At 54.5% G+C, this 21,320-nt stretch overlaps 1 protein-coding gene across 1 annotated transcript; it reads right to left on the bottom strand.

The window, feature by feature from the left end:
* Window positions 1-516: 516 nt before the first annotated feature.
* Window positions 517-19,382, bottom strand: Foxred2 (FAD dependent oxidoreductase domain containing 2). Its single transcript, XM_042693045.1, has 8 exons — window positions 18,844-19,382; window positions 16,655-16,906; window positions 15,111-15,380; window positions 13,704-13,870; window positions 12,510-12,675; window positions 8,824-9,065; window positions 7,638-7,808; window positions 517-1,803 (listed from the first exon to the last, which is right to left on the bottom strand). The coding sequence occupies exons 1-8, from the start codon at window positions 19,380-19,382 to the stop codon at window positions 1,544-1,546; spliced, it is 2,067 nt and encodes a 688-aa protein (XP_042548979.1). The 3' UTR covers window positions 517-1,543.
* Window positions 19,383-21,320: the final 1,938 nt, after the last annotated feature.

Genomic DNA, 21,320 nt, shown 5'->3' on the forward strand with positions numbered 1-21,320 from the left:
CCCCCAGAGGTGGTGAGCCCAAAGCAACGGGGGCCAGAGATGAGGGTTGCTCAAGGGAGGGGAACAGCTAGGAGGGGCTGTGCAGATGGAGACTTGGCAAATGAAGCCACGATGGCCACTGTTTGGAACCAACTCTTATAAAATGGAACAAAGGGTGACATCTCTAATCAACTGCACGAATGGAATTCTCTATATTAAAATCAGCTACTTGTTACCAGCTTTGAATTTTAATTGGAACAAGTGGCTGCGCCAGCCTTGAAACTAGTGGGTGATGCGTGCGGAACAGGATTCAATATTGTGGCACAGACCTAATTAAGATTCATTAAAATGCTTCAAAGTCAGGTGCCAATGGTTCTTGCCTGTCATCCTCAGGAGGCTGAGACTGAGCTAAGGATCATGATTCAAAGCCAGCTTTGGCAAGAAAATCTGTGTCTCTTATCTCCAATTAACCAAAAAGCCAGAAGTGGAGCTGTGGCTCAAGTGGTAGAGCACTAACTTTGAGCAAAAGAGATCAGGGATGGCACTGAAGCCCTAATTTCAAACCCCAGGAGCAGTGCGTGTGTGTGCATGCACACATAACTTTGGAAAAGACAGAGTGAGCTACTGGAGGGGAGGGATAGCACGGGGAGGTGAAGAGTCAGGCTCGTGGTCAGGGGACGCGGACCTAGCCAGAGGGAAGGGGATATCCTAAGAAGGGGCTTCCAGTCCTGAAAGCCAGTGTCCCTGGAATTGAGTGCATCCATGAATTGGAGGTGCACGCTCCCTGGGGGAAGTGAGCATTGGGGCTGTCAAGAAACCTTGTCACTTCTGTCAATTATAATACTTCCCCAGGGCCTAGGCACAAATAGTCACATCCTGAGGGGAGAGTGGAGGCTCCAGGTGATAGAGGCAGAAACTGAATTCCCCAGCCATTACACACCTCAGCAGTTTCTCTAAACAAGGTGTACTTTAGGGAGGACTTAGGTCAGGTGGCCAGGCCCAAGGATTCTGGTCTCCACTCCACCATCAAGGTCAGCCCTCCAGGCTGGGATTATAAGCCAGGCCCGCAGGGTTGGTGGCCAGACCGAGGGGGCGAGGTGGAGGGGGGAGTGGAGTGTGCAGGTGGAGCACCTAGGGAGGGTCTGGGCAGTGAGTCCCAGGGCCCGTCTCTCGTGTGAGTCACACGATGGGGACTGAACCTCTGTTGCTGCAAACCCTGTGAGGATGATGGTAGGTTTCAGCTACTCCACAGCAGGGTCCAGGCCCATCTGAAAGCAGACTAGGGAGAAAGGAGCGGGTGGATCTGGGAGGGGACAGAACGAGGCAGCCTGGTGCTCAGTGACCGACCTGTCCAGCCAGCTATGAAAGGCAGCTCATACCTGGCAGAGCACGCCCTTCTGCTGCCCCTCCCCCCCAATGAGGACAAAAGGGACTGGTGCATGGCCACACCCCAGCCTTACGTGCCCTGCCATTTAGCTCTGGTGCAGTCCCAGTGGGGAGCTGAGTGGTCTCGGGTCCCACCTGTGGTGGGTGGACTCGAGGCTGCCACGCCCGGAGGGGACAGTCAGAGTTCCTCCTTGTTGCTGTCAAGGGACTGGACCAGAGGCCCTGGAACCAGGGGGTGACTGTTGGGCCCACGGCTGCCAGGCGGTTGGCTGCTGCCCTCCGGATGCTGGCCCATGGCGGCATAGTCCCGCAGGAGCCTGCTGTCCACACCGTGCTGCCGGAGGCTTTCGGTGCTTGCCAGCCCCTGCATGCTCAGATACCGGAGCTGGCAGAAGGGGGGCAGCTTCTGGCGCGTTAGGCTGAACAGGAAACAGGATTCTACACAAAGGCAAAAGAGGAGGAATCAGGCTTGGAGAAGAGGGAGAAGTGCAGGAAAAGAAAAAAAGATAAAACGCATAAATCCTTCAGGACAGATCCGATCAGTAATGAAGAGGCTGAGACCCCTAAGGGCTACAAGTAGTTCCTGCTGGGGCTGGACGATGGCTTGGGGAGGGCAGGAGTAAGCCTTTTAGCCAGTGATCACCACTGGATCCAGTTTGGTTTCCGTGGCTTCAGCGATCTACAATTGCCCATTGTCTGAAAATATGAAAGGAGAAGCTCCCCAAATGAAGCAGGTGTAAGTTTCACACTGTGGGCTATTCTGATGGGGAGATGGTATTGGCACCTTCCTGCTACACACGCCCAGGATTATGTATGGCTCAGCCCTTCACCAGCAAGCCTACCCACAGGCTACCTGGCCACTGGTTATGACTCAGCCAAGCTCTTTGTTACCCTGTGCTTGTGCTGGGGAACTCTGCCTGGGAGCAGTGATGTGGGCAACTTGGACATGCCAAAGCCATCATAAAGTGACTCCTCAAACTGAAAAGGGGTCAGGTCTAGACTCAGTAAGGAAAGAAGAAGCCTCTATGGAAAGATGCATCTGTGTCTGTGAAACTGAAGACATGGAAAAGAAACCCAGGTTGGGTTTTCTGCAGTATGTAATACTATGTAAGTTACAGACATGGTGCCTGCTGGGCTGTAGAGGGATTGCATTTATAGAAGAAATAGAATTTGTAGAAGAAATAAAGAAAAGGTGCTCTGACAGCAACGTGTTGTAATCATGGGGTCTATTATTTCCTGACATGAGTGACCCCAAGCCAAGGGCTGCATATAAGCTTTAGTCCTAGACTCATGTCTTTTTCTTTTTTTTTTGGTCCGATCGTGGGGCCTGAACTCTGGGTCTGGACACTGTCCCTCAGCTCTTCAGCTCAAGGCTAGCGCTCTACCATGTGAGCCACAGCACCACTTACGGCTTTTTTCTCCTTATGTGGTGCTGAGGAATGGAACCCAGGGCCTCATGCATGCAAGGCAAGCACTCTACCACTGAGCCACCTTCCCAGCCCTCAGGTCTTTTGTTTGAAGTCAGGATCTCTTTATATAGCCCAGGTTTGCCTCCAACTAACTCCCCATGTTGCCCAGGCTGGCCTCAGACTCACAATCCTGCTTCTGTCTCCTGAGAGCTGGTAGTTACAGGAATGTTCCACTAAGCCAAGCTTGGGCTCAGTCTTGTTGAGGAAGTTAGAGACAAGATGGGAAGGCAGTATACCAAAACCTGGCCAGAATCCTTTAGCAACTTTGTGGGAGCCTTGGGGCTTGAACTCAGGGTCTGGGTGCTATCCCTGAGCTTTTTTTACTCAAAACTAGCAAGACTACTAAACTCAAGACTACCACTTGACCACTTGAACTACAGTTCCAACTTCTGACTTGTTTTGGTAGTATAGTGGAGATAAGTCTCATGGAGCTGGTACCAGTGGCTCACACCTGTAATCCTAGCTACTCAGGAGGCTTGAGATTGTGGTTTAAAGCCAGCCCAGGCAAGGAAGTCTGTGAGACTCTTATCTCCAATAAACTTAAGAAAAAGTCAGAATTGGTGCTGTAGCTCAAATGATAGAGCACTAATCTTGAGTAAAAAGGAGCTCGAGGACAGCGCCCAGGATCTGAATTCAAGCCCCAGGATGGGAGGGAAAAAAAGAATCTTACAGACTTTCTGTTTGGTTTTTTTTTAACTGTATTTTTTTTTTTTTTTTGTCTTTTCTTTTTTGGTACTGGGGATCGAACCCAGGATGTTGCACTTGCTAGGCAAGCACTTTGCCACTGAGCTGCATTCCAGCCTGAGTCTTACAGACTTTCTTGTCCAGACTAGTTTTGAACTTCAGTCCTCAGACCTCAGCCTCCAGAGTAGCTAGGATTACAGGCATGAGCCACCTGTGCCTGGTTTAGGAAAACCTTTTCACCTCCCCAAGTTCCTTTTTTTTTTTTGGGTCCAGTCCTGGGGCCTGAACTCTGGGCCTGGGCACTGTCCCTCAGCTCTTCAGCTCAAGGCTAGCACTCTACCACTTGAACCACAGCGCCACTTCTGGCTTTTTTTTTTCTGCTTATGTGGTGCTGAGGAATCGAACCCAGGGCCTCATGCATGCAAGGCAAGCGCTCTACCACTGAGCCACCTTCCCAGCCCCCCCCCCCCCAAGCTCCTTTATCTGATGTAAAAGAAAAAAAAAAGAAAGGAAGAAAAAAAGGGTATAGCACGGTGGCTCATACCTATAATCTTAGCTACTCGGGAGGCTGAGATCTGAGGATCACAAGTCAGGAGTGAGACTTTTTTTCCCCCCCCTCCCAGTCCCAGGGCTTAAACTCGGCCTGGGCGCTGTCCTTTAGTTCTTTTGCTTAAGGCTAGCAGTCTACCTCTTGAGCTACAGTGCTACTTCTGGCCTTTTCTGTTTATGTGGTACTAAGGAATAGAATTCAGGGCTTCATGCATGGTAGGCAAGCACTCTGCCACTAAGCCACATTCCCAGCCCCAGTGAGACTCTTAACTCCAGTTAACTACTGAAAAAGCTGGAAGTGGAGCTGTGGCTCAAGTGGTAGAGTGCTAGCCTTAAAAAAAGTTCAGGGGCCGGGCGCTGGTGGCTCACGCCTGTAATCCTAGCAACTCAGGAGGCTGAGATCTGAGGATCGCGGTTCAAAGCCAGCCCGGGCAGGAGAGACCGTGAGACTCCTATCTCCAATAAACCACCAGAAAACCGGAAGTGGCGCTGTAGCTCAAGTGGTAGAGCGCTCGCCTTGAGCTGAAGAGCTGAGGGACAGCACCCAGGCCCAGAGTTCAAGCCCCACGACCGACAAAAAAAAAAAAAAAAAAAGTTCAGGAAGGGCTGGGAAGGTGGCTCAGTGGTAGAGCGCTTGCCTTGCATGCATGAGGCCCTGGGTTCGATTCCTCAGCACCTCATGAGCAAAAAGAAAAAAGCCGGAAGTGGCGCTGTGGCTCAAGTGGTAGAGTGCTAGCCTTGAGCTGAAAAGCTGAGGGACAGTGCCCAAGCCCAGAGTTCAGGCCCCACAACTGGACCCCCCCCCCCAAAAAAAAAAAAAGTTCAGGAACAGTGCAAAGGCCCTAAGTTCAAACCAGCACACAAATCCACACACAGGGCATAGACAGAAGGATGTTGTGAGGATTCCAGGGACTAATAACCTGGGAAGGGCTACCCCAAATACCCATTCCTGCTTATCTCACTCCCACTACAGGGGCTCTGGCAGAACAGAGAAGACAGCAGATGTGCAGGAGGAAAGTAGCAATTCAAGGGGGCTGTTTCGCTGCCCTGCCGGCCGGCCTTCTGCTAAGAGGGCTCTTCCCAGCTGGGCCAGCCACACCCCGTGGTTTGCGCGACAGGAGGCACCTTGGATGGGAATGTGCCCACACTGGCACTGTGGCCTCCTCAAACCCTGAGGTGGGCATTTTGGAGCTGACGGTTTACCTGTAACTCTATAACATCCCTTCACAGACCATTCAGTGTCTGAGCAAGGTGGACAGCTTAGCTTGTGTAGATAGGTCACTGTACGCTATACCTTCAAACCATCTCCCATAATGGACACAGCATTGTTTCAAAGCAGACTTGAGGAGCCCAGGACACTTGCTCTCTGACTAGGCCAGAGTTGGTCTCTAACTCAACATGATCAGTGCCCAACATACCACATAGCAGGTGATTAGCAGATGCTTTCTCCATAGAGAAAAGGAATGGATATTGTAGACATTTAAGGGACCAAAAGACAAAAATTTAGCTTTTTATCAATTACTTTTTGGGTCTTTTATTTACTTATTTTTGGCATTAACATCCCCCCTCCCCGCTCCGATCTTTTTACTTCTCAGTTCCTCTTTAGGTTTGGCCGTCAGAATTTTTGAATTTATTTTTTGTTGGTCCTGGCGCTTTAACTTTGGGTCTGGGAGCTGTTCTTGAGCTTTTGTGCTCAAGGCTAGTGTTCTACCACTTGAGCTACAGCTTCATTCCCAGTTTTTTTGGTAGTTTTAGTGAGATAAGTGTCCACAGACTTTGCTTCCCAGCCTTCTTTGAACCGTGATCCTCCTTAGATCTCAGCCTCCTGAGCTGTGAGCCATCAGCACTCTACTCAGCGAGGTTTTTTTTTTAATTGTTTGCAATACTCAGGATGGAACCCTGGGCCTTGTGTGTGCTAGGCAAGTGCTCTGCCACTGAGCTACACACCCAGCCAAAATGTAAATACATTTTTCTTCCTTCAATATACTGTCAATAATCATTAAATTTTTTTTTTCTAGGCTGCGTGCTGGTGGCTCATGCCTATAATCCTAGCTACTTAGGAGGTTGAGATCTGAGGATCACGGTTCAAAGCCAGCTCAGACAAGAAAGCCTATGAGACTTTTTTTTTTTTTTTTAAAATACCATCCAGAGGGGTTACAATTACATGGGCAAGGTAATGAGTACATTTTTTATCAAGCATTGTAGCCTCCTCCTGTTTCCCCTTCCCCTTCCCTCCCCCACCAATGAGGCTCTTGGCTCCAATTAATCATAAAAAAAGTTGGAAGGGGTGCTGTGGTTCAAGTGGTAGAGTGCTAGCCTTGAGCAAAATTGCCCAGGGACATTGCCCAGAATTCAAGCAAAAGGACCAGAAAAAAAATTTCTCCAGATACATTAAACATACCTTGTTGTGTTTTATTTCTTATTTTTCTTTTGTCGGTGGTGGGGGCTGAACTCTGGGCCTGGGCACTGTCTCTGAGCTCTTCAGCTCAAGGCTAGTGCTCTGCCACTTGAGCCACAGCGCCACTTCTGACCTTTTCTGCTTAATGTGGTGCTAAGGAACCCAACCCAGGGCCTCATACATGCAAGGCAAGCACTCTACCACTGAGCCACCTTCCCAGCCCCCTTGTTGTATTTTCTTTTCTTTTGTTCGGTGGTGGGGGCTGAACTCTGGGTCTAGGCACTGTCCCTCAGCTCTTTAGTTCAAGGCCAGTGCCCTATCACTTGAGCCACAGCTCCACTTCTGGCTTTTTTCTGCTTATGTGGTACTGAGGAATTGCACCCAGGGCCTCATGCATGCAAGGCAAGCACTCTGCCACTAAGCCAACTTCCCAGCCCCCCTTGTTGTATTTTCTATCTAGCCTTCCTAGTACCTTCAGTCTTTGTGGGTTTGATCCTATAGTCTCTGGTTCTGCTAAAACCCCCTCACAGTGGTTTCTCTGTCATGTTTTCAATGATTTTGATCAAATTTCATCTGTGGGAATTCTGGGAAGGCTAGTAGTTTTAAATCATATCTCCCAGGGGAAGGTTTGCATATGCTTCTGTGATTTCTGAACCTCAATGATGGCATGAGGTTAACCTCTAACTTTACTAAGGGAAGGAGGGGTGTTTAAGAGATTCCCCACTTCCCTCATTGTACCCAGGGTACAAAGCATTTCCTCCTCCTCCTTTTCCTTCCCCTTCCCCCTCCCCCTTCTTCTCTTTTTGCCTTGATTGACCCACTGAGAGCCAAATTTATTTGAGGATCTCTAAACAGACCTTCCATCCCGCTCCACCCCACCTGCCCATCTCAAGGTGTAGTCAGTGCAGATGCAGGCCCTGGGCTGATGATCAGCAGCCAGGCCCAGCACTGCTCTGCGGGGGTTCCCTCATTTTTCTTGCCATTTGTTTGAAGAAAAAAAAATGGTCTTTTTAGGTGTGCTGCACTGGGAGGGATTCTAATGAGCATCTAGCCTATGGCGGTTAGATCTAGGAGCCTGGGGGTTTGGATTTCCACAGTTAGATTCTGTGGTTCTCTCTGCCTGTCCTGGGGCCTCTGGCCCAGTCGCCTGCCTTTTTGGGAAGTCACGTTACCTGCATAGAAGCTCCGTAAATCGGTGTTCAGACAGTTTTCCAGGAAGCGTCTTAGGGGGAGGATGTGCCCAACCGGCGCTGTCCAGTCAGTGAGGAAGTCCTCCACGACGTGGTGGATGGCTGCTGGCCGGGGCAGGGGCCAGTGCGCCGGGCGGAAGCGCACGTCCTGCTCTGTGGGAGAGGGAGAGCTTGGTGACAGCAGGCCGTGGCCCGTGCCGCAAGGCAGTGCTGTGTGTTCAGCTCTGGCTGGCGTCTCCCCTCTGCTGCCCTGGTCCTGATGCACATTGGCCGGGGCTGTCTGTGGTCAGCCTGCGGACTCCACGTATTAGCCAGTGCTGACATGAGGAAGAGGAACCGGCCCTGTGGCTTGTGGTTTCAGAGCCAGTGCTGAGTCCAGTGGTTGTGGTGATTTTCTAATCAAGGTCCCTGTGGCTGCTTTAAGCTGCCAAGGAGCGTGAGAGCCTGACTGGTACCTAGGCTGAGGACGCGTGCATCCACGCCTGACCATCTCTGTACTGGGAACCAGACTGTAGGGGGTGGCCAGCTTCTTCGCTGAATGCAGACCTGGATCTCTGTCCTTTCTGCCAGCTGAGACCACCTCTTCCCTGGAGAACATCCCCTCTCAGGACCCACCTCCTCTGCCTGTGCCCTCACAGCTTTGAAGTGCAAGTCCCGTTCCCAGGCTGTGCACTTATTGGGAGCAACTGGACCTGAGTTGTTAGATTTTCCTTTACCAAGGCTATCGGAAATGGATATTGTGATCTCCAGAAGGTGAGGCTCAGAGAGGGTAACAGCCCAACATCACACAGCACTGAAAGGATAGGCTGGAAATTTTGCCTCTTTCCTGTACTGTGCTAGCTGGACGAGTTCCTTGCCCTACTCTTCCTAAAATACTGCATCTGCAGCCCCCTGGCCCTGTTCTCAGCCTCCTTGGGACATAGAGCATTCCTCTTACCACATGGAACTTGGAATTCAAGAGTGTCAGGGCTGTCTATGCAGATTATAGTTCAGGCAAGAATCAGGGCGTATCGCAGAGCCTTCTCAGACCTTCTGTCTCTATCTGATCTCTGGGAAGAGTCTCCTGGGTTCCCCCTTCTGTCAGCTGAAAGGGTTCTGTGAGGTTTGATGGTGGGGCCCCAGAATGCCACCTCCAAGAGGCTGTGCTGGGGGAGGCTGGGCCACTCACCAGTGGGGAGGTGTCTGTAGTAATAGAGGACCGGGTGGAGGAAGTTAGACTGCCAGGCGTCCTCTGTGTGCCCCACGGATCGGTCATAGAAGAAGACATCCTTATCGGGCCCAGAGAAGTTTTTGCCATACTCCATATTGATGACGAAGAGCCCATGCTGTGCCTTCCTCCCTGTGAGGGTCTCCAGCTGGGCTAGCATCTGCACAGGGAACTCCTCCAGGTACTCAAATGCTGTGGCGTTCCTGTGGGAAGGGCATGGGGCTGAGTGGGGGGGCAGGCGGGAAAAGAGGAGCAGGGCAGAGGTGCAAGGCAGATGGGAGAGGTGCAGGGCTGAGGGGAGGGGAGAAGGGCAGAGGGGAGAGGAGCAGGGCTGAGGGGAGAGGTGCAGGGTGGAGGGGAGAGGTACAGGGTGGAGGGGAGAGGTACAGGGTGGAGGGGAAAGGTGCAGGGCGGAGGGAAGGGGAGCAGGGCTGAGGAGAGAGGTACAGGACTGAGGGGAGAGGTGCAGGGCTGAGGGGGGAGAAGCAGGGCTGAGGGGAGAGGAGCAGGGCTGAGGGGAGAAGAACAGGGCTGAGGGGAGAGGTACAGGACTGAGGGGAGAGGTGCAGGGCGGAGGGGAGGGGAGCAGGGCTGAGGGGGGAGGAGCAGGGCTGAGGGGAGAGGTGCAGGGCGGAGGGGAGAGGAGCAGGGCTGAGGGGGGAGGAGCAGGGCTGAGGGGAGAGGTGCAGAGCTGAGGGGAGGGGAGCAGGGCTGAGGGGAGAGGTGCAGGGCTGAGGGGAGAAGAACAGGGCTGAGGGGAGTGGAGCAGGGCTGAGGGAGGAGGAGCAGGGCTGAAGGGAGAGGTGCAGGGCTAAGGGGAGAGGAGCAGGGCTGAGGGGAGAGGAGCAGGGCTGAGGGGAGAGGTGCAGGGCTGAGGGGAGAGGAGCAGGGCTGAGGGGAGAGGAGCAGGGCTGAGGGAGGAGGAGCAGGGCTGAGGGGAGAGGTGCAGGGCGGAGGGGAGGGGAGCAGGGCTGAGGGGGGAGGAGCAGGGCTGAGGGGAGAGGTGCAGGGCGGAGGGGAGAGGAGCAGGGCTGAGGGGGGAGGAGCAGGGCTGAGGGGAGAGGTGCAGAGCTGAGGGGAGGGGAGCAGGGCTGAGGGGAGAGGAGCAGGGCTGAGGGGAGAAGAACAGGGCTGAGGGGAGTGGAGCAGGGCTGAGGGAGGAGGAGCAGGGCTGAAGGGAGAGGTGCAGGGCTAAGGGGAGAGGAGCAGGGCTGAGGGGAGAGGAGCAGGGCTGAGGGGAGAGGTGCAGGGCTGAGGGGAGAGGAGCAGGGCTGAGGGGAGAGGAGCAGGGCTGAGGGAGGAGGAGCAGGGCTGAGGGGAGAGGTGCAGGGCTGAGGGGAGAGGAGCAGGGCTGAGGGGAGAGGAGCAGGGCTGAGGGGAGAGGAGCAGGGCTGAGGGAGGAGGAGCAGGGCTGAGGGGAGAGGTGCAGGGCTGAGGGGAGAGGAGCAGGGCTGAGGGGAGAGGAGCAGGGCTGAGGGGAGAGGAGCAGGGCTGAGGGGAGAGGTGCAGGGCTGAGGGGAGAGGTGCAGGGCTGAGGGGAGAGGAGCAGGGCTGAGGGGAGAGGAGCAGGGCTGAGGGGAGAGGAGCAGGGCTGAGGGGAGAGGTGCAGGGCTGAGGGGAGAGGAGCAGGGCTGAGAGGAGAGGTGCAGGGCGGAGGGGAGGGGAGCAGGGCTGAGGGGAGAGGAGCAGGGCTGAGGGGAGAGGAGCAGGGCTGAGGGGAGGGGAGCAGGGCTGAGGGGAGAGGAGCAGGGCTGAGGGGAGAGGAGCAGGGCTGAGGGAAGGGGAGCAGGGCTGAGGGGAGAGGAGCAGGGCTGAGGGAGGAGGAGCAGGGCTGAAGGGAGAGGAGCAGGGCTGAGGGGAGAGGTGCAGGGCTGAGGGGAGGGGAGCAGGGCGGAGGGGAGGGGAGCAGGGCTGAGGGGAGAGGAGCAGGGCTGAGGGGAGAGGTGCAGGGTGGAGGGGAGAGGAGCAGGGCTGAGGGGAGAGGAGCAGGGCTGAGGGGAGAGGAGCAGGGCTGAGGGGAGAGGAGCAGGGCTGAGGGGAGAGGTGCAGGGTGGAGGGGAGAGGAGCAGGGCTGAGGGGAGAGGTGCAGGGCTGAGGGGAGAGGTGCAGGGCTGAGGGGAGAGGAGCAGGGCGGAGGGGAGAGGTGCAGGGTGGAGGGGAGAGGAGCAGGGCTGAGGGGAGAGGAGCAGGGCGGAGGGGAGGGGAGCAGGGCTGAGGGGAGAGGAGCAGGGCGGAGGGGAGGGGAGCAGGGCTGAGGGGAGAGGAGCAGGGCTGAGGGGAGAGGTGCAGGGTGGAAGGGAGGGGAGCAGGGCTGAGGGGAGAGGTGCAGGGCGGAGGGGAGAGGTGCAGGGCTGAGGGGAGAGGAGCAAGATTGGGGAGCATTTAGTTCTCCCACAGGGTCAACCAAGCAGCTTCAGGAGCTGGCAAGTTGGCTCTACATGGTTTGGGTTTGACATCTGCGCTTACTCTCACACATAGGACAGATTCCAGAAAGCTCTGTGCAGCCTGGAGGGGCCTCTTGGGGGGAAGCAGCACGAGGCTCAGGGGACCCGGGGAGGGCAGACACCTGCTGTGTTAAGGGAGGGAGGCTGCAGTGGGGATCACTGGGTGAGGAAGGGTGCCAGGTCAGGGAGAGTCACCTGGGGAGACCTTGGCTTCATGGGCTGGGAAGGGAGCCCTGGGTCCTGCAGAGAAGGGCAGACGCGACAGCATGTGACTGCCCTCTAAAGAGGCCACTTGGGCGGCTGTGCTGAGGAACACACAGATGCGGTGGGAGGTGCCAGGATATGGACCCAGAGGGGCCTGGCGAGAGCTGGTAGATCTAGACATGGCTGAAGGCAGAGCTGGCGGGTTGGCCCACAGTTGGGTGTCACTGTGAAAGAGCAGGTGTCATGGGTAAATTGAGGTGGTGGGCTGAGCGCATGGATCGGGTGTTCTGGGATGAGCCTGCCCCAGTCCTCAGCAAGCCTTCCCTGCATCCTGTCCTTCTTTGGGGGCCAGTGATGGAGCTTAGCTCAAGGCCTGGGCACTGTCCCTGAACTTCTTTTGCTCAAGGCTAGCGCTCTCCCACTTGAGCCACAGAGCTTCTTCCAGCCTTTTCTGTTTATGTGGCACTGAGAACTCAGAACCCAGGGCTTCACTCATGCTAGGCAAGCACTCTACCACTAAGCTACATTCCCAGCCCCATCCAGTCCTTCTTAAGCACACTGTGTCCTCTGTGACTGGCTGCTTATTGTCTGATGGAAAAGGAAGGCCTGAGACCGGGTGGTCCAGCCTGCGGGGCCTCTGGTCCTTCCTGCTGAGGACTGAACTCTTGCTACTGCTCACTTACTTAGGGCCAAAGCTGTCTATCAACATCTTCCTTCAATACTGCTAAGCTATCATTCTGGAGAGAAGGGGAGAAGTGGTCAGAGAGGCAACCATCTTAACTGATGCACACAGCAAGAAAGAGGTAAACCTAGGGTTTACCTGGACTGTCCTGTCTGCAGAGCTTATGGATTTCACTGACCTTTACCCCCCAGGATAGATCCTGCCTCGCCTGCTGGCCTTGTGCAAAGGAAGAACCAGGCTACTGGGCACCGAGGACTAGGGAGAGAAGGGCAGTGCAGGGTGTATGGGTGTGAGGGGGTGGGTGACAAGCTACTCACTCGTTCAGCAGGATGATGTCAGCCAGCACACCAAACATCTGGTACAACCCAGAAGCCTCGTTCACGCGCCGGATGATGGAGCTGGTCAGCTGCGTGATGGGGTACTTGGTGGATGGCCAGGCCACACCATGGTGGCGATGCTCCAGGAGCCGGTGGACAGCACGCACTGCAATGGCCAGAGGGAGGCAGGGCCGCAGCACTTAGATGCTGTCATTGCTCATCAAGCAGGGGAGGCCCAGGCCTTGAGAGCAAAGCTCAGCAAAAGTCGTGCATAAAGGAACAAGTAGTGCCTGTCCTGTTTATGGCTATACGCTATGCAGCTACACAGGGACATGGCTCTAGTCCATTGTCCCTCAGGTTAAAGAAGCTGCAGGAGCTGTCCCATGGGTCTGCTATGATGACAGTGTGAACTGTGACTCTGTTCACCCCCCCTTTCCTTCTTCCTGTCTTTTTTTCCCTCCCTCCCTTCTTTCCTTCCCTTCTTCCCTCCTTCCTTCTTTTCCTTGTTTTCTAAACTGGGATTTGAACTCAGAGCTTTGCACTTGAGCTATGTCTCCAGCCTCTATCTACTACTTTTCTAGACCTATCCACAGACTATGAAAATCTGGTCATCTGCTGGAGCTCTCGCCTATAATCCTAGCTACTTAGGAGGCTGAGATCTGAGGATCATGGTTCAAAGTCAGCCCAAACAGCAAAGTCTGTGAGAAGTCTGTGAGATTCTTTTTTTTTTTTTTGGGTCCGGTCGTGGGGCCTGAACTCTGGGCCTGGGCGCTGTCCCTCAGCTCTTCAGCTCAAGGCTAGCGCTCTACCACTTGAGCCACAGCACCACTTATTGCTTTTTTTCTTTTTGCTTATGTGGTGCTGGGAATCGAACCCAGGGCCTCAGGCATGCAAGGCAAGCGCTCTACCACTGAGCCACCTTCCCAGCCCAAGTCTGTGAGATTCTTATTTCCAATTAACAACCAGAAAACCGGAAGTGGAGCTGTGGCTCCAGTGGTAGAGTGCTAGCCTTGAGCTGAAGAGCACAGGGACAGTGCCCAGGCCTAGAGTTCAAGCCCCATGACTGCCCCCACCCCCCCACCCCAAATAAAAAAACAAAAAACTCCCAAAAATCCTGGTCATTTGCTCCAGAGAGGCAATTTATGACTATTGATGGTTCTACCTGGGGACAGCATCACTCTCAGCTGGGCTCACCTGTGTATCGGAATCCATGGATGAAGCCCCCGGCAGATTTCCGGTAGTCCACCGAGTGGCTGGCAGTCCCCAGGATAAAGAGACCTCGGCTTCCTTTGGACTCGTAGCTGGCTCTGATCAATGGGTACTTCTTGCCAAACTCACTACCGGAGGAGAGTCTGAGGGACCTGGGATGGAAAGGCTGTTAGGAGGAGCAGGTGCTGTGGGTGAGGCCCTCGGTCCAAGCCTGGCATGGTATAAATGCTTTACACTCCTCATCTCTGACCCCAGAAAGAGGGGAGACCTGATCTCTACTGAATAGGCCAAGTAACTGAGGCTTAGGTTAAAGACCAGAAAGTCAGGGACAGAGCTGGGATTCAAGCTTGACCCAAGGCTGCGCTGTGGACTAAGTCTGGGACCTGCTGTCACATGCTGGGAAAGGAGGCTCTTCTTCCTCCTCCCTGGCCACAAAGCATGCAAGAGACCGGATAAAGATTCTTATCCTCAGGCTTGCATGGAACTAGGCAACAATATCAAAGACCGGCTCCACAAACATGCTTTTTAAAACAGAAATAAGGAGCTGGAAGCATGCATGGCTCAAGTGGTAGAACATCTAGCAAGCATGAGACTCCAAGTTCAAAAACAAGTGTCACCAAAATTGCTTACATGCTAAATACAGTTACAAATAATTTTAGCAATTAATGTTTTATTGTGCATAAGTATGTGTCAAGCACTTTCTTCTTCTTCTTTTTTTTTTGTGTGTGTGTGTGCCAATACTGGAGCTTGAACTCAAGAGCCTCATGCTCTTGTTTGGCTTTTTTTGCTCAAGGCTGGTACTCTACCACTTGAGTCACAGCTCCACTTCCAGCTTTTTGGTGGTTAACGGGAGTAAGAATCTCACGGACTTTCCTGCCCAGGCTGGCTTTGAAGTTTGATCCTCAGATCTGTCTCCTGAGTAGCTAGGATTACAGGTGTGAGCCACAGGCACTTCCCCTGCCCCCCAGCTCTAGGGGTTGAACTTGGGGTTCTGTGTCTGCTGGGCCCTCTACCACCTCAGCCACACCCCAGCCCTCCAAGTTTCTTCTATCAGTTCTTACAATAATCACATGAGAAAGGAACAATTATTTCCACAGCAGAGATGCAGAAGTCAGCCTAGCATGAGAGAGGAACCTTCCATAGCTCATGGATTTGGTGTCCCCAGACTCTGAGGTGCCCTGGAGCCTGTGGTAGCCAGTCAGCCTTAGAGCAACTTCAGCTGCACAGGACCAGCTGGGACCTGACGTGGATGGGGAATTCCTATCCTGGGAGGAAGGCCGGGCAGCAGCACTTCTTTGGGTGTTGACCTAAAAGGGCTGCCCTGTCCCCCAGGGAGGGCCAGAAGGGGTTTGCTAGAAAGCCCTGCTCCCCCACCCCACCTCCTCGACTCACTGGTTGAAAATGGAGAAGTCAAATTTCCAGCCCAGGCAGCGGATGACTCGGTCATAGGCCACACGCATGGCGAAGTTGTCGTTGTCGTCCTGGGGGAGGGTGATGGAGTCGGCACTCTGGCTGGCATTGGCTTCCTCCAGGAAGAACTTCAGGGTGATGTGGAACTTGCCCTGGCGGTCCTTCACAAAGGCCAGGTCCGTTAGGTCTGACTCGAGAAGCCCGTCCAGGGATTTCAGCTGGTAGGTGTCCAGCAGGCCATTATTGATGGCCCTGGGTTCCCAAGAGCAAAGAGAGGGAGAGGGGGGCAGAGCAGGGCTGGTGAGTCCAGCGGGGAACACCCACAAAGGCATTAGAGGAGGCGTAGCTGGCTTGGGTTTGGACATGGTATCTTCATCAGTGTGCTGAAAGCCTGGTCTCCAGGGTGGGAATGGATCTTTTTTTTTTTTGGGTCCGGTCATGGGGCCTGAACTCTGGGCCTGGGTGCTGTCCTTCAGCTCTTCAGCTCAAGGCTAACGCTCTACCACTTGAGCCATAGTGCCACTTCCGGCTTTTTTCTTTTTGCTTATGTGGTGCTGAGGAATCGAACCCAGGGCCTCATGCATTCAAGGCAAGCGCTCTACCACTGAGCCACCTTCCCAGCCCCTGGAAATGGATCTTTAAGAGGTACAGCCTATGCTGGGCACTGGTGGCTCATGCCTGTAATCCTAGTTACTCAGGAGGCTAAGGGCTGAGGATCACAGTTCAAAGTCAGTCCAGGCAGAGTCTTATCTCCAATTAACGACCAGAGAACTGGAAGTAGAGCTATGGCTCAAGTGGCAGAGTGCTAGCTTTGAGCATAAAAGCTCGGGAACAATGCCCAGGCTCTGAGTTCAAGTCCCAGGAGTGGCACACACACAAAAAAAGGTCGGGTGCCGGTGGCTCATGCCTGTAATCCTAGCTACCCAGGAGGCCAAGATCTGAGGATCACAGTTCAAAGTTAGCCTGGGTAGGAAAGTCCGTGAGACTCTTAACTCTAATTATCCACCAGAAAACTGCAAGTAGAGCTGTGGTTCAAAGTGGTAGAGTGCTCGCCTTGAGTGAAAAAGCTCAGGGACAGTGCCCAGACCCTGAGTTTATGCCCCAAACTGAAAAAACAAAACAAAACTGAAATCTAGTGGGAGAGCACCAGGGTCATGACCCTTGGAAGCAATTAAAGCACATCGCTGTTCTGGGACCCCTTAGTTCTAGCTAGAGGGGTGCCATGAAAGAAGGGTGTCTAAGCTCCCCTCTTGTTTTAGCTTCCTGTCTTGCCATGTGACCAGTCCCCTGACATGCGCTGTTGTCACCGGGAAGAACTGTGGTGACATCTGACATGGAGTGATATGGGCAGGGGGTGCTTACTCAAGCCAGTGCCATGCTGCCTGGACTTCTCAGCTTCTGAAACTGTGTGTTAATAAACCTGCTTTCTTTTGAAGTTACCTGGTCTCAGGCATCTTCTTAGGGTAACAGAAAACAAACTCTACAGAGCTGATGGCACAGCACGCACAAGCAGGGATGTAGCATACCTGACATCTCCAACATAGTGGGTGGCCCAGGAGAGCCGCACCCGGGAGCGGCTCAGCATGTGGACAAAGTTTGTGACACCCAAGATGTTCTCTGCTGTCTCGAAGGCGGAGTTCCCGTGGCCCAGGATCAGCACGTTCTGACCCACAAAGTCCTCAGGGTCTGTGGACACGGACTCATAACCTTCCACGAGTTCAGAGCCAGGGAAGTCCACCTGGTTGGGAACTGACAACCCCGTGGCTACCAGGAGGACACTGCAGGAGGACACAGAGGAAAAACGGCTCAGTCTCTCAGCTGTAAAAGTCCCTTCGGAAAGAAAACACCATTCATTCATTCATTCCTTCACTCATGTATTTTTTTTGAGGGGGGAGGAGTTGGTCATGGGTACTGAACTCTTAGTCTGGGTGCTGTCCCTCAGCAATTCAGCTCAAGGCTAGTGCTCTACCACTTGAGCCACAGCGCCACTTCCAGCTTTTTTCTGCTTATGTGGTGCTGAGGAATTGAACCCAGGGCCTCATGCATGCAAGGCAATTGCTCTAGCACAGCCAACTTCCCAGCCCTTTCACTCATCTATTTACTGGCCTTGCCCAGTATACCCAAGGCGCAGTCCCGTAGATACACTTTCCTTCACATTTCACCACACATTGTACCAAATGTGGCGATTCATTTAAACCAAAAAAAAGTTATGTAACTTTAAACACCTCAGTGATACAAAGAGAGCCTGATGCCTATCTTTTTCTGACTTGCTTTCCATGTGCACCAATCTGTGAGCAATACTTGGGTTCCAGGCCCTGGGCTAGTATGTCTGTGTATCATCATGTGTGTGTGTGTGTGTGTGTGTGTGTGTTGGTGCTGCAGCTTGAACTCAGGATCTGGGAGCTGTTGCTTAGCTTTTTCAGTCAAGGAAGGTGCTTGAGCACAATTCTATTTCTGGCATTTTGTTGACTTATTGAAACTAAGAGTCTCATGGAGTTTGTTGCCTGGGCTAGCTTCTTCAAATCTAGACCTTTAGGTCTCAGCCTCCTGAATAGCTATGATTATAGGTCTGAGCCAAAGGTGTCTGGCTGTGTGTCATCTTAATTACTGCCCCAAAGCAACCTTGAATTAGGTGTTCCATGGCCACTTTACATGTGAGGAGCCACAGTAGTCCCAGAGCAACGGGCATAGATCTGAGCATAGAGAAGTCTGATTCTGAAGGCCTGCTCTTTAGCCTGGTAGGGACTACAATCCACTGGTGAGATCCTGGGCTGACCGCAAGGTGGTTTCTAAGTGGAACCCATTGGCCTATAAAAGGGCACACACAGATCCTTTCTGACCTTTGCCTGCTCAGGTCTACATGAATGCTCTCCATACTATCACAGCCACCTAAAATCCAGGAGTGCAAATCAGCCTGACCCTTTTGCCATGGGCTCTAAGAGGCAAGAAGCCATGCTGTACCTCCATTACAGGAGATGAACCCTGGCTTGCCAAGCACCTTCCTGGAGCCAGATCTGAGGGTAAGGACCAGGAGGGTAGAGGCAGTCTGCTGTAGCATAAAGATGACCAGAAACACACAAGCTTAAATAGCATCTCTACCAAGTATCTTCTGCATATTCAAGTTCTCTGAAACTCAGGTTCTTCACCTGCCAAATGGAGATCAGGAACCTCCCCTTTAGGTTCCTTGAGAAGACTGAACATGTTTGAAGTGCATAGAAGCTGAAGCTGTCTCTGAAGGCAAAGCAAGTCAACACTGGTCACTGGAGATGCTATCTCTTGGGCCTCCAGCTCTGGTCAGTCCCACTGGACTGTCTAAGGCCCATTGGCTACCTGATCTAGCATTTCCCAGCAGGTACTTTGGAAAACACCAGTTCAAGAGGTGTTCTAGAAGAGTTTGGTGGGCACATAAGCGGTGCTTATGCCCGGTACTAGATATCAAAGCAGCAGAGCGAATATGACTAAAGACAGATAAATCGTGGAGGAAAGAAATGGATAGTATCTTCTGGAGCTACGCAGCCTCAACTTTCTGAGACACCTGAGAAAACGGGGACTGAGTTGAACCTCTTAGCACTGAATTTCTAGTAGGAGTGGAGTGGCCTTAGTGGCCCTTTTCTCTCGTCCCCCCACCCCCCTTCCCTTTCCCTGCCAATGGAATGGTGTCTTCTTGGGATCTTGCCCAGCTTCAGTGGGTTTGCCTGGCCCGATTCTTTTTTACCTGCACTGATATGCTTGGCCCTTCTGGTCGGTCAGGATGAAGTAGTGGCCATTCCAGGCCCGGGAGTCCTTGTCCAGGGTGACGTGGGCAATGGTGGTGTTGTACAGCACGTGGAGCCCCAGCAGGTCGGCGAAGTCGCGCAGGTAGCGCACCATGTCGCCGGCATCGGGGAAGTAGGCCCGCGAGTAGTGTCTGAAGAGCAGCCGGGGGTCGTGGCTGAGCAGGGAGTTCCAGTCGTGGCGGAGGTTGAACTCGGCGTTGGCCTTGCCGGTGAAGCGCTTGTTGATGCTGATGAGCTTGCGGTGCCGCGGGTAGCGCGTGAAGAAGCTGCCGGGCGCGGGCGCCCGCTCGAACACGGCGTAGTCCCTGCCGGCGCGCTGCAGGAAGGAGGCCATCTGCAGGCCCGCGGGCCCCGCGCCCAGCACGCAGTAGTCCCGGTGCGGACGGGCGCCCCGGGCCGGGTGCGGGGCCAGCGTCAGGAGCAGCCCCAGGGGCGCCCAGAGCGCGGCCGCGGCGGCGAGGCGCGTCTCGCCGGCCATGCCGAGGGCCCGGGGGGACGCCGCGCGCCTCGGGAGGTGCGAGGGAGCGCGGCGCGGGGGAGGCGCGGCGCGCGGGCCTCACAGCTCCGCGGGCAGAACCAGGGCTGGAACCCCGGCACGGGGCAGCTCATCGGCCCCGACTCTGTCTTTTCGGGACGGCATCTGGGGCGCGCAGGCGTTCGGAACCCCTACATCTCATCCTCGGGGGCTCCTTTCCCGTGGGGGAACAGCCCCCTGGATGCCACGGCAATCGCGACCCGGGGAAGGACAGGAGCCGCTTCCCAGGTGGAGCTGCCGGCCGCGCCGAAGGCACTAACCTCCCCGGCCGCGCCCCCACCCTCGGGCCGGAGCCAGGAGGGGGCGTGCCACGCAGAGCCCCGCCCCTCCAGTGGATCACGTGAGAGGGATGCCCCGCACACCTGCCGCAACCGCGCGCTTCCGGAAGCAGCGGTCTGCGTGTGCGCAGTGCCCAGGCTGCCGGTCCCTTCACGCAGCCAGAGTACAGCCCGGCGTCGCTCAGACCTCGGGGTTGACCGGACCGAAGGCTGTCGTGAGCGAGGCCTGTGGGGATCCCGCGGCGCGGCGCGGCTCCCCGCCCCTCCCCCCGGCCAATAGCAGGGGGCGGAATCACGTGCGTGGCGCGCGCGGCACGCTGGGCCGGTGGCGCGCACGGCATCTAGAAGTTTGCAGGCCTGGAGCCCGGGAGCCCGGCGCCCCGGCGGGGCGGGAGCGGCTGAGGCAGAGCCGGCTCTCCACGTGCGTGGGGACGAGCGGATCTCGGGAGGATTCCAGTTTGTGTCTTCTCCCAACTATGCGGCCGGAGCCGGACTCAGCACAGCCGGTCGGCGGAGCTGGAACCGGGGCCGGGACCGATCCCTTAGCCGGCGCTGGCCGCCGAGACTCGGTGCTGTGTGCTGAGTGAGCGCCGGGGAGCGCCAACTCGACCACCGCCGCCAGGTGAGGCGGCCGAGGATGCGGTGTCCGCCTCGGGGGTGATGCCGCGTGCCGAAGATCGCTGGCATCGAAACCCACGGCATGTGACTGCCATGATCAGGAGGTGCCTCCCCAGGGTGGCAGGCGGCCCCTGTGCGAGGGAAGATCTCACCTTCGAAGGGCACCGCATACTCAAAGGAGGCAGCCTGGAGAGACCAGACTCCCCGGGGCGCCAGCCTTTCCATGGCTGGAGGCTTCCCTCTGTAGAAAAAGCCTTCTTTACCTCTTAGGTCAAAAGTACCCAATGCTAGATGTCAGTCTTCCTGAGTGTCAACCTCGGGAAAGCCCCACGGGAGCAGAAACGAAGCCACTCACTGCTTCCTCTGGAATCTGGCACACAGCAGCAGCGAGCACTTGTTTGGAGCCAGTCAGACCCCGCAAAATGCTTACCCAAAAGGAAGGTCAAAATGCTTTTCTCAGTGGTTGTGACAGACTGGTTGCTGGGAAGAAGCTAAAACAGTTGCTGATCTTACAGGATAACATGGGAAACAGGTGGCCAGGCCCTCAAACTAGGCTGCAGGTGAATGTTGCTAAGGATTTGAGTAGTTTTCACACAACAAAGTAGAGAAAGCATGTTAAACAGTAATTTCTACTTGCTTGCTTCAGCTAATGCTGTTGGCCTGACTGGCAAGAAGTGATTTGGATTCTGGCCCCAAATGGCACTTCACATTTAAAGGTCTAGGTTTTGTGCTCCACATTGAAAACTCATTAAGCACCTTTTTGCTCAATCTTAATACCCTGACAACAAAGTTCAGTAAACTTTTGCTTGCTCTGCGGCTTATTTAAATGACTAGGAACTCAATCGCATAGCTGAGTCTGTTGACTATACACTGGCAATAATTTGTAGAAGGCTCAGGAAGCTTAATGATTTATGTGGCAGGGGATTGATCCAGTGTCCACAACAGCACAGCTGTGACACCTTGCTTTGTTGAGGGGGTGGTTTGG

Source organism: Dipodomys spectabilis, unplaced genomic scaffold (assembly GCF_019054845.1).
Source record: "Dipodomys spectabilis isolate Male_0828 unplaced genomic scaffold, ASM1905484v1 ptg000163l, whole genome shotgun sequence".
Lineage (NCBI taxonomy): Eukaryota > Metazoa > Chordata > Mammalia > Rodentia > Heteromyidae > Dipodomys > Dipodomys spectabilis.